The sequence below is a fragment of the Peromyscus leucopus genome, chromosome 8b, assembly GCF_004664715.2.
Source record: "Peromyscus leucopus breed LL Stock chromosome 8b, UCI_PerLeu_2.1, whole genome shotgun sequence".
NCBI classification, from domain to species: domain Eukaryota; kingdom Metazoa; phylum Chordata; class Mammalia; order Rodentia; family Cricetidae; genus Peromyscus; species Peromyscus leucopus.
This window is the reverse complement of record NC_051086.1, coordinates 6460727-6478378: the sequence shown is the minus strand read 5'-3', so window position 1 is coordinate 6478378 and position 17652 is coordinate 6460727. Positions and strand designations below refer to the sequence as shown.

The following is a 17652-nucleotide window of genomic DNA, read 5'->3' as shown; positions in this document are numbered from 1 at the left end:
AGGTCATACTGGGCTACACAGTTAGAGGCAAATCTAGGCTACATATGAAGACCCCATCTCAAAGGCTCAAAAAATACCTCCATCTACTAAAAAAGAGAAACGGGAATTAAATATTTTTGAACTCCTCTTACCATGATGTAAGCCATTTTTCTGGTACATATTACTTGGCAAGGTGTCTCGGTTCCACTCAGATGGCCTCAGAATCCTCTCTTGCTGTGATGGTGTAAGTTGCTCACTGTACTCCCAGAAGTATCTTCTTTTCCCTCTCTTCCGAGAAGATACAGAAGCCATCTCCTTCAAGTCCTCTACAGAGTCGTTTTCATAACCTTAAAAACAAACAAACAAACAAAAAATGGTCCCACAACCGTCAAGCTCCATACATTCAAAAGTCTCTCAGAAAAAAACAAAAAGATCCTTCTATCTGTAACTTGAGGCATTTTCTTTCATCGGAAGCATCATCTAACATGTCAAAAATACTACATCAGGTTTATAAAGTCCAGTATGTAAATCTCAAACACATAAATATCTAGAAATTAATAAACATATAACTACACAGCTATCTGACGTGGGCTTCCCTTCGATTTTTTGAAGTTAGCATGAGATACTGCAGTATCTTCACATGAGTAACAAGACAATTAAATACAAATGTAGGAATCAAAGTGCCATTATACTAAGAAACTAATAAAAAAAAATGGTACCAGGCACCACAATAGAAATGTAACTTCACTGATGTCTGGCTTTTTAACAATCAAGTACACTGGATGTCTCTATAAATCTGTTCAGATGATGCAAAACCTGGAAGAAATGCCACCACTTGTGATACACATTGACCTTTCCACAGAAGTATTCACATATATGTGTATAATTTGAATTTTTGGAAAGTTTAATGACGCTGTCACCAATGGAAAAATCACCAATGGAAAAAAAGTACCCCAGTTTACCACGTTGATTTGGGGTTAGACAAAACTGGCCTGGAAGAGTTCAAGTACATTTATTCCATGTGTACAAGAGCAATGCACTGTATTAATTATGTAAGGTCATATCTATATGAGGTTGGTTATAGAAACTAATAGTCTGTAAATATAAAGGTGCCATTATTACAGAATGGTACTTAAGATACTGCACTGTGATTTCTGAATGTCTGCCCACAAACAGCTGTGCACACTGCTACAGTGGCGTCCCAGTTTCATAAGCAACAGTGATTTTCCACCTACTTTCATTTTACTCCTTTTGAAAAAGTAGAAATGACAGTCCTCAACCAGGCTAGCAAATAAATGTACAGATCCATTCAGGTCACTCTTTAGTAGACTTGGTACTTCTTCTACAGTCAGTGAAGGGTATATTTCCCTTACTAATGAGAAGTTCCAGAAAACACTTAATTCTGAGCTGCTAGAACTATTGATCAAAGTTAGTATAGGATGTCTAGTAACCTAAAATGCCTTCAGAGAATGATTATCATAGATGAACTCCACAAGGCAGTGGAGGTGGGTGCCAAGAAAAATGACCACATCTTCCTTCTGAAACATGACTCTGGAACTATCCCTAGAAAGTGATGACACCTGTTCATTGGGTGAAAGCTTTGAATGTTAGAATTTTATCAAGGTTTCTTCAGAATCACAATCAGGAGAGTACGATTCTATTTACATAAAGGCAGAAGTAAGGAGACATACTGGCTCTTGGGGGTTCATGTGGAGTAAGGGTATGACTATAAAGGAACACGAAGGAATTTAGGGGGTAATCAAAATACTTTCTGTGTCTTGTTTGCAGGGGTTGTTACATGAAGGACTACATGCATTTGTCAAAACCCATACACCCAAACAAGGTACTCTTACAGGGCACACCATAAACAGAGTCAGTTTTGCTGTATAAAAATTGTACCTTAACAAACAAGATTTTAAAAAGAAGTCAAGATTGTAACACAGTGGTTGGGCACTTGTTTTGGCATGTGTGAGGCTGAGGGTTTGTACTCCAAGAAAAAAAAAAGATGAATTTTAAAAAAGATGAATTCAAAGATTAAAAAAGATAAATTCAAAGAGCAGAATGTATCTGAGCAGTGGTGCAGATAAACCTTGTGCTTTTATTCCTCACATTTATAGAACATTCCTATGTGGTTCAACAACATAGAGAATGTAATGTTAGGTTTTTCCTTTTCTGACCCTCCAGAGTGTAGACATCTAGACAGCAGGGTATAATGTATATGCTGTATGGGCTTCCACTTCACCCCTGACCAAAATATGTCACAACCATTATAGAATATCTGTTTCTTCAAAAGCAATGAAGAACATGGTGTGACAATGAACCTTAGGTTCTTCTCTTAAAAAAAAAAAAAAAAGGTGCATGGGCAAGTAAGATGCATCAGTGGTAAAGGCACTTGCTGTCAAACCTGTGTTTGATCTCCAAGAACCATATGGCAGATAGAGAGCTGGCTCCTACAAATTATCCTCTGACCTCTACATATGTGCTGTGGCATGCCCCACATACACAATAAATGTAATAAAAAATTTTAAATGGTGCACAAGCTAAGTGTGTTGACATATTTACTTATGTATATATTTTATTTCAGATTAAAGGATTTTACCTTGCTTTAGTTATCAACCAAGCTTTGAAAAAGAGGCAAGGGTCACATTGTGCTACCAAAAGAAGCATTTTTAACTGGCACTTGCTTCATAGTAGCTACACAAAAAATTACTGACTCACAGAGATCACACACCCCTGCCAAACAATCCTGTCTGCCTACTAGCACCATCCATAAGCAGTGTTTTACAGAATTTTACTCTAGTCCAAAGCATAGGGGCAGATTTGATTCCACTTCCTCAAGCAATCCCCCTTTCCCTCCATATTTCAGTATGTTCCCTTAGACAGCATCTACCATGGCCAGTCTGCCTACTGCAAGGCCCTTTAATTCACTCAACACTCATGCAATTCATTTGACATCTCCAAGAGCCCATGAGGAAGAGATTGCCTCAGTTGCACAAGCTAACATGATGGGAGAGGTCTGGCATGATTAGCAGAATTAAGATGAGTCAGGTCTTATGATTCAAGGAGCCTAGCTCTGAGTCCAAGCCTCACTCCCTTACCTAACTAACAGATTGAGTGATCTAAAAGTCTTGCTCATTTCACTCAGTCATTACAATGTTTATTTCTTCCTCCCACATAAACCAAAAGATTATTCAATTTACTTATGTGTACAATCTTTTCCCAAGGAGTATTTTAGGATGCCAGCTTTCTGTGGTGATATTTTGTTGTACTCTAATAAAATTTGCCTGAAGATCAGAGGACAGAGCCAGCCACTAGATTAAACACAGAGGTCAGGCAGTGGTGGCACACACCCTTAATCCTATCACTTGGGAGGCAGAGATCCATCTGAATCTCTTTGAGTTCAAGGCCACACTGGGCTACATAAGATTGATCCAGTCTAGGAGAGAAAGAAGAACCAGGCAGTGGTGGCACACACCTTTAACCCCAGTATTTGGGAAGCACACATGCCATTAATCCTGGCACTAGGAAGGTTAAGATAGGAAATGAAATGGCTGGGCGGAGAAAGGCATATAAGGCATGAGGAGACAGGAACTAGGCCTTTTGGCTGAGGACAGGAGCATTTGGTCTGAGGATTTGTGGAGAAAGAATTGGCTACGGAGTTGGCAAGGTGAGAAGTGGCTGTGGCTTGTTTCCTCTGATCTTTTAGCTTTCACCCTGATATCTGGCCCTGGGTTTATATTAAAAGACCATTTAGGATTTGTGCTTTCTGACCCAACCTTTTCCACTAACGTGTCCCATAAATTTATCACCACCCCACCCCCAACTCATAGAGTGTCTCCAGCCATATGCTTTCAATATAAAGGCCACAGTGACCAAGCAGAATGCAGATAAAATGACATGCTCACATCACTGGTCTAACATTCAGGGCCATTTATTTTTCTCACAAAATATACTCTAAGGAACACATTTCTGTAACATGTCTCCCCCTGCTCCAAATGAATCTGTGGCTAAGTTATACAAAACCATGATTCTGCATTAGAGAGACTCACAGAGGTTTCCTAGTGAGAACTTACTCAGGGCCCGAGAATCTGAGCTTGCTTTATCCAGCAGGGCTGCATAAGGGGATGATTTGGCTACCGGCATGGTTACCAGATGTTTGGAAGGGTCTATATCTGGCTGTGCAATGTGCTTTGATCTAGCAAGGGGGAGGTCTTTTGCCCCACCCCTTGACATTGTTATAAAACGTCCTTTTGAAGAGGCAGAAGGGACTGTTGGGTTTTGATCCAGTTCCTCCCAAAGCTATCCTGTGTTTCTGTCTCCTCTTTGCTATCTTTCTATCTAAAAGTTTCTTATCCCTCTCTCCTCCTCACAGACCCTTTAAAAGGTGGCACCTGGCCTCCCACACATGGTGCCAGAACTAGGGACTTGGGTGCAGAGGAAGTAAGTGGGGGAGGAATCACCACGGAAGCAGTTGGACATATCCTGTTTTGTGTTAAGGCAGTGGTATTTTATTCTTCGGGAGCAAAAACTGTATATAGAAAAGTTAGGCTGCAGCAAGTATCTCTCTCTCCATCTAGGTTTCTCTCTCTCTCTCTCTCTCTCTCTCTCTCTCTCTCTCAATTTCTATCTATGAAATTAGGAAAAATTGTAGGGTTTAGGTATAGGAATACTGTTTATGAAGAAACTTAGGGTAAGAGTAGAATTTCCCTAGTGCTGGACCTGAAAAGTGTCCAGAAACAAGCAGCCACTGCAGACTTAGCAGTCTGAGAAAGAAAAGCCGCTATGGGACAGGGAATTAGTAAGCAGATGTTTGAATATTTGTTTGTAGAGAGTTTGAAAACTAGGGGAGTTAAAGTAGAACCACAGTAAGTACAGAGGCTCTTGGAGTTCATAGAGGAGCTGTGTCCTTGGTTTTCAACTATGGGACTTTGGATGCAGACTCCTGGGGGAGAATCAGAGCCAAAATGGAACAATATTATGAGGAACATGAGACAGAAAAGATTGCCGTGGAAACTTTTGGCCTGTGGGCATTAATTCCGGACAGCTTAGATCTAAATCCCGAGCGGCAGGGGGAAATTTTCCCTGAGGTGGATACGAGTGGAACAAAATCCTCTGCTCCGCCAGAGCTGCCACAAGATGAGAACAGTTTTACAACATCATTCAACCAGGGTCAGTTCTCTCTTGTCCATGAAGCCAAGTTTAAGGAATTTGGGATGAAACAAGGGAGAAACTGAAGGGCTTGAGAGACAGTAATCTCTCCTTCTCAGAAGGGCACTCATCTTCCTTCTATGGGGTGGAATTAGGGAATTAGACTCACCTGGGGGATCACTTATCAGAATGGCAAAGTTGCCCATAATTGCCTTGGCGCAAAAACCTCCTGGAACATGGCAAACCCTCACTCTTAATCCTGCATCTCCCTTCAAGTTAGTATTAGGGAAGCAGCTAGCAGAGGGAAGGAAGTGCAAGGCTTTCATACGTTCCCGTAATTGAGCAGCAGGATGTCAAGGGAAATATTGTGTGAGTGCATGTTCCAATTGCTTTTAAACAACTAAAAAACAATTTTTTTTTGTTTTTTCCAGACAGGGTTTCTCTGTGTAGCTTTGCTCCTTTCCTGGATCTTGCTCTGTAGACCAGGCTGGCCTCGAACTCACAGAGATCTGCCTGCCTCTGCCTCCCGAGTGCTGGGATTAAGGTGTGCGCCACCACCGCTTGGCCTAAAATAACTTAAAAACGGCCTCTAATCAATATGGCCCAACGGCTCTGTTCACACAGTGTTGTCAGAAAACCTTGCTTTAGAAGCCCTGCCTCCTGGGGACTGGAAACAGATGGCCAGAGCTTGCCTGTCAGGTGGAGATTATTTGTCGTGGAAAAGCAAGTTTGTGGAGCAATGTCATGCCAGAGCTGAAATAAATAAGGTCCAGAAGATTCCCATTACTTTCCAGAGAAGACCCTTATTGGAAGACAAGTCAACAGTTAAAATTTTGATATGGCAGTGTATGCTCAGGTTAATGCACCTGCCAAAAAGGCCTGGAAATGAAAGACCCTAACCCTTCAGGCTTACATCTCCCCAAGCCCCAGGAAATGAGAAACTAAAAATCTAGTTCCAAGGGCAAGCTGACTCAGCCACTGTTCAACCACCCCTGCCACAATGTAACAATGTAAAAAGATGTCTGTTAAGAGATATGCTCAACTGTGACTGGGATAGTTGCAAGTGTTCCAGGAAGGACCACTGTGACCTTTGTGTAAACTCCACTCCCGCCCTGATACCCTCCTTGAGGTTTCAGGAAGAATGTACATGCGGACGAGACTCTACCCACTCTGTGATCACTCTGTAACCAGACCATGATCTTATGAAACAGAATTGTATGGAAATTGTAATCTTATGGCTTTTGTGGGTTTTTCCTTTAAAAACCCCCATGTCGCTGCAGTAAGATGCGACTCTTGCTCTCAGGACAAGAGTAGCCCATCTGTACAGATGCTTCAATAAAAACCTCGTGCTGTTGCATCAACCGGACTGGAGTCTGGGTTCTTGGGGCACCCCCTCGAGAAGGTAGTACCCTGGGTCTGGGGTCTATCAGAATAAGCTTCTATCATCTGGAAGACAGACTGAGGATTTATCAAAGATAAGGCAAGGGCCTGATAAATTGTTTCAGGATTTTTGTTTCCAGGCTAATGCAAACAGCAGGCAGGTTAACTGGAAATTCAGAAGCTGGACTTCTGCTTGTTAAACAGCTCGCCTATGAAAATGCTAATGCCACTTGTCAGGGCACTTTAAGACCTTTTAGAAAGAAAGGAAACTTCTCTGACTATATTTGACTTTGCTTGGATATAGGGCCTTTGTACAATGAGGGGATAGTCATGGCTGAGGCATTACAGGGGAAAACAGTCATGGATGTTCTTTACCAGCAAAGAAATTATGGCTCTAGGCAAGGGAAAGCTGTCAGATCATCGTGAAGTTGCTTTGGGTGCGGACCAGGTGGGACAACATGTCAAGAGGTGTCCTAAAAGGGGGAAAAGCTTAAGGGATATCAATAAGGAATGTGGGTTGTGCCTTAGATGCAAAAGAGGGACGCACTGGGCTAACAGAGGTCTATCAAGGACAGATACCCAGGGGAATCCATTTCAGGAAACAGATGGAAGGGCCAGCCCCAGGCCTCGACAAAGTAGATCTTTGGGGTAATTCTGTAGTCAGTCTCCCAGCAAAGAAATTTATTCAGGACTTCTACAGAGCAACCCCAGGTAGTGCTGGATTAGATTTCAGCTCTTCCATCTATACAGTTTGACTCCTGAAATGAGGATGCAGGCACTCCCTACTGGTGTTTATGGGCCTTTGCTGGAAGGCACTGTAGGGTTATTGCTGGGAAGAAGAAGTACCAACATGCAGGGGGTCTTTGTTGCTCCTAGAGTAATTGACAATGATTATGTGGGAGAAATTAAGGTAATAACTCATTCAACCAAGGGAATTTCTGTAACAAAGACAGGACAGAGATTTGCAGAGTTAATTTTAGTTCCTCAGATACAAACAAAAAATCCAGTTAAAGGGGATGAGAGCCTGGCGGCAGTGGCACATGCCTTTAATCCCAGCACTCGGGAGGCAGAGGCAGGCGGATCTCTGTGAGTGCAAAGGCCAGCCTGGTCTACAGAGTGAGATCCAGGATAGGCACCAAAACTACGCAGAGAAACCCTATCTTGAGAAACAAACAAACAAAAGGGGGGGGGGATAAGAGAGGAGAAGCTGGATTGGTTCATCAGATGCTTATTGGCTACAAGCCATAGGTCCATAGCATCCAGAACTCACTTTGGTTATAAACAGAAAAAGTTTCTCCAGTCTTTCAGACATGGGTGTGGATCTGTCTGTTATCATTGCTAGTCAATGGCCTTCCATGTGGCCAAAGATGGAAACTATCACACAGTTGAAAGGGACTGGTCAAACTCAGAGTTCTGAGCAAAGTAGCAATGAACTCTCCCAGAAAGATAAGGAAGGTCATGAAGAAACTTTTTGGCCATACATTGTCCCTCACTTGACTGTAAATTTGTGGAGTCAAGCTGTTATGAGCCATATGGGAGTATTTTTATATAGCCCCGATACAGTCATCACTAACTAAACAAAAGGTTCCTGACCAGGAGTTGGTAAAAAAAAAAAAAATATATTGATCGTCAAATGTCGTCTTTGCTCCCTAAAGAAAGGGGTAATAGGAATGGATTAGAGTATTTTTAGGAAGGGTTATTAAGCAGCCTGTACTCCATGTAGATCCTGTAACTTGGAAATCTGACTATCCTGTGTGGATAGATCAATGGCCCCTCAAAAGAAGAAAAAATACAAGGTGTCTAGCAGTTATTACAGGAACAGTTGGATGGTGGCCATATCGAACCTTCTAATTCTCCCTGGAATTCTCTGGTTTCCCTGATTAAAAAGAAGTCAGGGAAATAGAGGTTATTACAGGATTTAAGGAAAATTAATGAGACCATACGGTCAATGAGAGCTTTGAAGCCTGGAGTGCCTACCCCTACAGCCATACCAGAAGATATTTATAAAATTATTTTGGATTTAAAGGATTGTTTTCATACTAACCCTTTGGCTCCTCTAGATTGCCAAAGATTTACATTTAATGTTCCCTCAGTTAACTTTAAAGAGCCCATGAAAAGATTTCATTGAAAGGTTTTGCCCCAGGGAATGGTCAATAGCCCAACACTGTGTCAGAAATTTGTGGCTCAAGCTATCCAAAAAGTTAGAGATCAATTTCAGCAAGTTTATATTATTCATTATATGGATCATATTTTGCTTGCACATAAAGATGAAGAAATTTTGCTTGACACCTTTGGACAGTTTTAACATTGCCTTACTCATATAAGGTAAATTATCACTCCAGAAAGTGTAAAGACAGCCACTTTTTCAATATCTAGGATATATATTATACCATAAGAAACATATATATTATACCATAAAGCCTCAAAAACTGGAAATAATAAAGGATGGATTAATAACTTTAAATTATTTTCAAAAGTTATTATGGTACATTCAATGGTTGTGACCTTATTTAAAATTATCTGCCAGTGATTTGGAACTTTTACATGATTTTTAAAAGGAGATAGTGATCCTAATTTGCTCAGTTAACTGAAAAAGGTAGACAGGTTCTTTTGCAGGTTGAGAATGCTATTCATTATCAGCAAATACATTATATTAATTATTATCTATCCTGGCACACACATATGTTGTCCACTAGACATACTCCTACAGCAGTATTATGGCAAAACAGTCCTCTTTTATGGTTACATCTTCTTGTTTCATCAGCTAAAGCATTAAATCAATATTATGAAGCGGTAGCTTGTTTGGTACAGAAAAGCAGGATTGAACCTAGATGTTATTTTGGCAAAGAACCAAGTGTGATTAGTGTTCCTTTTACAAAATAGCAAATGGATTGGCTTTCTCAAAATAATGATTCTTGGGCAATTGCCTTTTCTCAGTTTCTAGGTCAAACTGGTAATCAGTTTCCAGCTGATCAATTGTTACAATCCGTTCAAATGCATTCATTTATATTTCCTAAGATTGTGACGAAAGAGCCTGTAAAACCTTTAATCCCAGCATTCGGGAGGCAGAGACAGGCAGATCTCTGTGAGTTCAAGGCCAGCCTGGTCTAAAGAGCAAGATCCAGGAAAGGCGCAAAGCTATACAGAGAAATCCTGTCTCAAAAAACAAACAAGCCGGGCGGTGGTGGCGCAGGCCTTTAATCCCAGCACTTGGGAGGCAGAGCCAGGCGGATCTCTGTGAGTTCGAGGCCAGCCTGGGCTACCAAGTGAGTCCCAGGAAAGGCGCAAAGCTACACAGAGAAACCCTGTCTCGAAAAACCAAAAAAAAAAAAAAAACAGGGCTGGAGAGATGGCTCAGAGGTTAAGAGCACTGGCTGTTCTTCCAGAGGTCCTGAGTTCAATTCCCAGCAACCACATGGTGGCTCACAACCATCTGTAATGAGATCTGGCACCCTCTTCTGGCCTGAAGGGATATATGCAAGCAGAAGCAGAACACTGTATACATAATAAATAAATAAATCTTTAAAAACAAACAAACAAATAAACAAACAAACAAAAGATGTTATGCTAGTTTTTACTGATGGTTCTTCCAATGGGAGGGCTGCTTATGTTGTCAATGGGAAAAGCTATGTAGTATAAACAACCCCAGCTTCAGTACAGACAGTAGAATTATGAGTGGCGAATATAGTATTTCAGTTTCTTGTAGACAGTTCATTTAATTTATATACAGATAGTCAATATATTTATAGAGCTCTTCAAGTTATAGAAACTGTTCCATGCATTGAGACTAGTAATAGTCAAGTTAGAATGCTGTTTGAACAAATTCAAGATGCTATTCACCAAAGAAAGCTACCATGCTTTGTGGGTCCCATTAGAGCTCATTCCAATCTTCCTGGTCCTTTAGCTGATGGTAATGCAACAACTGACAAATTAACATAGATAATTGTGTTATCCCAAGTAGAATTAGCTCAACAGTCACATGCTTTTCATGATCAAAATAGCAAAGTCTAAGAAAGCAATTCAATTGTACCAGGGAAGTTGCTCAACAGATAAACAATGTGGGATGTATCCAAAATATTTTCCTGTACCTCACTTGGGGGTAAACCCTCGAGGTCTTCTTCCTAATCATTTATGGCAAATGGATGTCACTCATACTGTAGAATTTGGCAAGTTAAAATATGTACATGTAACCACTGACACTTATTTGGGATTTTTAATGGCTAGAGTACAACATGGAGAAACTACAGAACATGTAATTGCTCACTGACTGAAGTGTTTCTCCTATAAGGGAATACCAAAAATTATTAAAACTGATAATGGTTCTGGATATAGTAGTAAAGCATTTCAGCAATTTTGTTCCCAATGGCAAATTGAGCACCAAACAGGTATTCCTTATAATACTCAAGGACAAGGCATGGTGGAAAGAGCTCATGGCAGTCTCAAGATGCTGCTTCAAATAATTAAGAGGAGGGCATTGTACCCTCAGTTACCACATAATACACTGAATCATGCTTTTCGTTCTGAATTTTTTGAATGTGGATGTCCATGAGCAATCTGCCATGGATAGATTTTGGCATGATGGCACCTGAGTGACTTTCGCTCAGGTGAAATGGAAAGGTCCTTGCACGGGATTATGGAAGGGTACTGACTCTGTTTTAATATAGGGTCAAGAGAATGTTTGTGTTTTTTCACAAGATGAAAATGAAGCTCAATGGCTGCCTGAGCACTTGGTATGGTGCATGGAACAGAGGAATGTCAACTCTGATGACGCCGTAGCTGCTGACACTCCCCCAGAGGATTTGGAGTAAGAGCAACCAAACCAGTATTCCTGACATTGATGTTCCATCCTGCAGTCTGGGGAAATGAGACTAAGGGGGCCCCCCAGACTGCTAAGAAAGAGTTTGGTTGCTATTTGGTATTCAAGGTCTGGGACTGTAAAAGTTGTAATGAAACAGAGCCTGGAGCCACACCACTTCTGATTCTAGTGGCAAACCAATGCATGGCTCCTTTAAGAGATGGTTCCTAATTCCTAAAGAGCTCTGTAGCAGCTCAGTTACCTTGACAACCACCTTGACCCTTGGGCAGCTCTCCTAGGGAATGCTAACTGAAAGTGCTGCTGTAACTGAGAGTGAAGTTTCAGCAACGCTTGTTTGAACTTAGTTGAATTGTTGTATTCAGGGGAGCTACAACAAATTTGGGTAAAGGGACCACCCCCTGGCCGGCAACTGGCTACTGGGCATACTTCCACCATGGCAGTGCGCCACAACTGGCTCCATGATAGCTGGGAGGGCCTGACGGGGAAAGTGGTTCAGGAAGGGGGGGGCAGCACCACCTTGAGTGTTACAGCATCTGGCATTGACACTCACCAAATCCCGGGGTGGGCAGGGGAGTTGAATATAAAGATTCCAGAGCCAATGATGAATTAGGCTCTGATTTCAGGGGAACTATAAGACTGTTATTAGAACTGACTTTTTGAACTTCGAACTTCAGAAATGAAAGTTTTGAGTTCACCTACAATTTTAACTGTGCTGACTCACAATTCATGTACCCTCTGTCTTGTTTGAAGAAAATGTAAATAATTCTGTTAAGAGATCTCTTTTGAATGTTTGCTAAAGTATACAAAGTAGTCCTATAGTTTGCTTTCGAATGTAAGTTTGTAAGAATTGTAAACATGTATAGTAATTCATACTAGTTGTAAATATGTATAGTAATACTCATACTAGAATTATGTTAATCTGTTGATATTGCGGAACCATGCTTTGGTGAAGCTAAGGGAGTCTTTAAGTTTGATGCAGTTGCATCAGGAGTTTATTGATTTTTAAAAAGGGCTTGGCACAGCTAAGGCTGTTATAGACATCTTAGACCCATCCTAAAAGGACATTCAATCTTGGTCATCCTCTACTCCTTTGCTGGGAGGTATGGCAGCTCTAGGGATTACTGTGGTTGTCCCAACTTACTTGCAAACTCTTAGTAGGGACCTGAGTCAGAGCTGAGTTAAGCTCTGTATCCTGCCAGAGGCTGGTAGTCAGAGACAGGTAAAGTTCTTCTTGCTAGCTGCCAACCTAAGACAGAGTATGATTGACTGATGGAAAGTGTATCTCCATGATGGGTAAATCTGATTAGGGAAGAAGGATGACTTAAGACAGATACAAATTTGCAGGCAAATGGATAGAACTAGAAAATATCATCCTGAGTTGAGGTAACCCAAACCCAGAAGGACAAACATGGTATGTACTCACTCATAAGTGGATTCTAGATATAAAGCAAAGAACAATCAGACTGCAACCTACAGAACCAGGAAGGCCAAATAGCAGGGGGGACCCTAGGATGACTGTGGTTTATAATAAGTTTTGGTTTTACTCAATTACTGGGCAAGTCTCAGTGAAACATTTCACTATTAGGATAAGAATTTATACTGTATCAAGCTGATAATAGAAAAATAAATAAATAAACAAACAAACAAACAAATAAAATGGGAAAAAAAGAAAAATAAACAAAAGACTGCATTGTAGAATAGGGACTTGTATAAATCATGACTGTGGTAACTGAATTTTACAATGCTGGAGTTAAAAAAAATAAAATATTGTTAAAATCTAAAAAAGGCAGATACAATCTATCTGAGGGGTCTGAGAGGCCCTTTAATATATTAGGCCTTTTAATATATTAAGAAGGGGGAACTGTAGAGACTCACAGAGGTTTCCTAGTGAGAACTTACTCAGGGTCTGAGAATCTGAGCTTGCTTTATCCAGCAGGGCTGCATAAGGGGATGATTTGACTACATATGGTTACCAGGCGTTTAGAAGGGTCTATTCTTGGCTGTGCGGTGTGCTTTGATCTAGCAAGGGAGAGGTCTTTTGCCCTGCCCGTTGGCATTGTTATAAAAAGTCCTTTTGAAGAGGCAGAAGGGACTGTTAGGTTTTGATCCAGGTCCTCCCAAAACTATTCTGTGTTTCTGTCTGTCTCCTCTTTGCTATCTTTCTATCTAAAAGTTTCTAATCCCTCTCTCCTCCTCATAGGAACCCTTTTATAAAGTGGGAGCTGGCCTCCCACACTGCATCTCTAGTTGGCCAAGCCACACAGCACATAAACATATGAAGAGACTCTGAGAGAGCCTGGTATAGTGTTGCACACCTTTAATTCCAGTACTCAGGAGTACTTTAATCACAGTACTCAGGCAGGCAGATCCCTGTGAGTTTGAGGCCACCCTGGTCTACATAGTGAGTTCCAGGATAGTCAGGGCTATAGAGAGGCCCAGTCTCAAAAAATAAAGATGATAATAAAAGAGAGAGACTCTAGGGAGGCTGCTCCATGGTAGAGTTAGCCACAGCATACCATACAGAATGCCCAAGGTTCCATCCCCAGCACTGCAATGGTAAATTCCATTAAGGCAAGGATTGTGTTAATTTCCATATAACTAATACCTAATACACACAATGTCTAACATAAAACAGATACTAAAATGTGTTTTGATAAATGATTTCTTGATTCTCTTCTCTACCCCTCTTGGTTTTTTTTTTTTTTTTTTTTTTTTTTTGATATATCACCATAATGATCTAACTCACTCCTTGCTGATATGATACAAAGGAAGTTAAGCTTGGAGTGGTGGTATACACTTTATCTTTGTATTTGGGAAGTGGAAGTGAGAGGATCAGGAGTTCAAAGTCACCTGTAGTTATAGGTCAGCTTGGACTATAGTAATTTGTGTCTCAAAAACAAAACAATGACAACAAAAAGGAAGTTAAAAACACCGTATTTACTAAAATTCAAAGCACATATCTCCAGTTCATATGGACTCCAGGTAGAGTCAACTGTGAAAACTGCTCAATGAGAATTACAAAATAAGCTCTCACTTTTAAGAGAGTGAGTTCTTGTTCCTGAACCATGTAATTTTACAACCCCAAATAGTTATGGCCAGTCTACAGGATAGGCTCTATTATCATTAGGCAGCTAGTCCAGAAGAGGGACTGAAACTCTTATTTTGCACCTATCCTGGAACTTTGCAGGCTCATCAACTGCACAGCCATTTGCCAAAAAACAGCATCTCAGGAGCTAGTCATCACAAAAGGGCCTTTATAAACCTATCACCCAACCCCAGACTAGTGCTCTGACAAGAGTATAACTAGCCTTATTTTATTAATTGAAAAATATCTTCCTATTTCTCACCCACAATTTACTTTTGCACCCCTCAAGTTGCTGTTTAAATCTTTCTTTCAAGAAAAGAAATAATTTGCACCAGAAATTGTTTTAAAGCCCAAATATCTTCTACAAAATTGTGTTAATTTTATGGTTCGAGTATGTCATTCACTAACATCTGGAGCACTGCCCAAGCAATACTAACTAAAAGAATCACTTCAAGTCAACTGAAAATGAATGTATCTAAATGTCATATTCATCCAGACACTTAGCAGTGTTATTACTGAGATCCAAGAAGAGAACATGTCTACTAAATGCCAGCTAATGCACAAAGCCACTGCCTAACTGCTTAAAAAGAGCAATCTCACAACCAAGGGTTATGCTATGTGACCATACAAATTATTAAACTTGTATTCTCTGTATGAATCAAAATTCCGAGAAAATGGAAATGATGGTATAGGGATTGAGAGTGATCGGTTTACCCGTATGATCTCAAAAGACTGAAAATGTAAATCTAATATGGTGAGCATACCAGCATGGTCTGTTAGAACCTCCAGGGATTAAATTGGGAAAAGTTAGAAGACAGCTATCTGAAGCACTGGATAGTGGCTACAAATCTGTAGTCTAACAGAGAAGTAACACAGAAACTTAAAAAGCAGAAGAGATCCTTTCTCACCTTCCAGCCATAGTGGAACTGGTATCAAGAAGCAGCCTTCTGCAAAGACCCTTATGGGGAAGGCCATCACATTCGAGGTTGAATCCTCAGACATTATGGAAACCATAAAGGCCAAAGTCCAGGATAAAAAAGAATTCTTCCTAATCAACAAAAGCTGATCTTTGTTGGTAAGCAACTCCAAGAGTGATGTGCTTTGTCTGACTACAACATTCAAAGGATTCCACCTTCATCTTGTGTTAAGAAAATAAGGGAAGTAAGAAGCATATACTACTCTCAACAAGAATAACCAGTTGGGTGGTAGCACACACCTTTAATCCAAGCACTCAGGAGGCAGAGGCCGGGGTTTGAAGCTAGCCTTGTCTACAGAGTGAGTTTCAGGACAGCCAAGACTACACAGAGAAACTCTGCCTTGAAAAGCCAAAAACAACAACAAAGAATGACCATAAGAGAAAAAAGGTTAAGCTGGCTTACTGAAATATTATAGGGTAGATGAAATGGCAAAATTATCTGCTAAGAGAATGCCTGTCGGATGAATGTACTTCTGGAGTTCTCATGGCCATTCACTTTGACAGACACTACTGTGGCAAGTGCTAAATACACAAAGAACTGACAAAGCATGAGGTGGGGGAGATTATAGATTGCTCAGTTCATGCAGTTGGCTGCCAAGCCTAACTTCCCTTAGTTTGATCCCTAGAACCTACACGTTGGGGGAAGAAAACCAATTCCACAAAGTTGTCCTCTGACCTCCACATATGCACCCAGGCACACATACCTACATACATATGCAAACACATACCATATATATGTATATATAGATAATATAATATATATTTATTTTTTAATGCAGAAGATGGGGTTAACAGTGTGGCTCAGTGGCAGAGCATTTGCCTCACCAGAGAGAGCTAAAGAGATAATAAAACAAAAAGTAGAACAGGAAAAATATAGTCCACTTTAGAAGGGATGGTGCCACCTGGGGAACTGGTAGAGACTTCCAGGAAAAACTTCTCTTATTCATTACTTGAACAGGACAGCCCAACACCATCTTAAGAAGACCAAAGCAGCAAGACACAATTTTTTAGAGTTTTATTTATTTTTACTTTATGTGCATTGGTGTTTTGCCTGTATGTATGTCTGTGTGAGGGTGACATCCCTGAAGCTGGCATTACAGACAGTTGTGAGTTGCCATGTGGATGCTGGGAATTGAACTTGGTTCGAAGAGCAGAAAGTCTCTCCAGCCCCGCAAGATGCATTTTTTTAACTTTCTTTTTTATTTATTCTTTGTGTCTTTCACATCATGCATCCCGATCCCACCCATCCCCCATTCCCTCCCATCTGCCCTCTGTCCTTGCAACCTCCCCCCACAAAATAAAACAAAATTAAAATTTAAGGTAAAAAAAAAATGGGAAAAAAAAGGAAGGGGAAATTGTGTCATGGAAGCTGCAGTGTGACACAGTGAGTCACACAGTAAACCCCTTTATTCATAATCTTTACATGCAGGTGTTCATTGCAGAGAATCACTGCTTTGGTTCAAGGTCACTTCTCTGCTACACTATTAACAGTGGGCCCTCACTGGGACTCTTCCTGGACATATACTGCTGCCTTGTGTCATGGAGATTCTATAGCTCTGGGTCTGCAGGACCTCCCTGCCCACACACACCTGTGCTCCAGCAGATCCAGCACTGCCTTGGCTAGTTCACCCTTGCAAGGATGAGTAAGGAGTGGGGTCAGTTCTTCCACACCTACACCTACAGGGCCAGCTCCACTGTGTTGCCCAGTTGAGGTGTAGGGGCCAATCTTCTGAGTGCTCTAGTTGATGAGGGGCAAAGACAGCTCTCCTGCTCTTATGACCTCAGGGCCAGCTCTCTCACCTGAGGTGGAGGGATTCCTCCTGCCCCATGCCACCACATGACACATAAGTAATGGGGATAGCTCTCCTATCTGCCTGAGGCATTGATTGGTGGGGGAAGATACAATTTTTAAAAGACCCCTGAAGAGTCAAAAGCTTGCCTAGCCAGGCGCATTGACACATGCCTTTACTCTCAGCACTGAGATAGAGTCAGGTGGATCTCTGTGAGTTCGAGGCCAGCCTGGGCTACATAGTGAGTTCTAGGACAGCCAGAGCTACATAGTAAGACCTTGTGTCAAGGCAAAAAAAAAAAAACCCAAAAAAACAACAACAACAACAACAACAACAAAAAAACAGCTTGCCAACCCAAGACCCTTGGTGAACCATACTCTTGTAAAACACAGGATAAGAGTTACCAGATTATACGCTAACACCTGAAAAGCACACTGATTGAAAATGTGAGAAAGTCTGTATCAGAACCACGAAGTAC

At 41.0% G+C, this 17652-nt stretch overlaps 1 protein-coding gene across 7 annotated transcripts in view; it reads right to left on the bottom strand.

The window, feature by feature from the left end:
* Crebrf (CREB3 regulatory factor) overlaps positions 1-17652 on the bottom strand; it is an 89592-nt gene that overhangs the window by 22756 nt on the left and 49184 nt on the right. For all 7 annotated transcript variants that reach the window (XM_037200647.1, XM_037200644.1, XM_037200649.1 and 4 more), the window contains one exon: positions 132-326. In XM_037200647.1, the coding sequence (XP_037056542.1) occupies positions 132-326 (195 nt within the window). The remainder of the gene's footprint in view (positions 1-131; positions 327-17652) is intronic.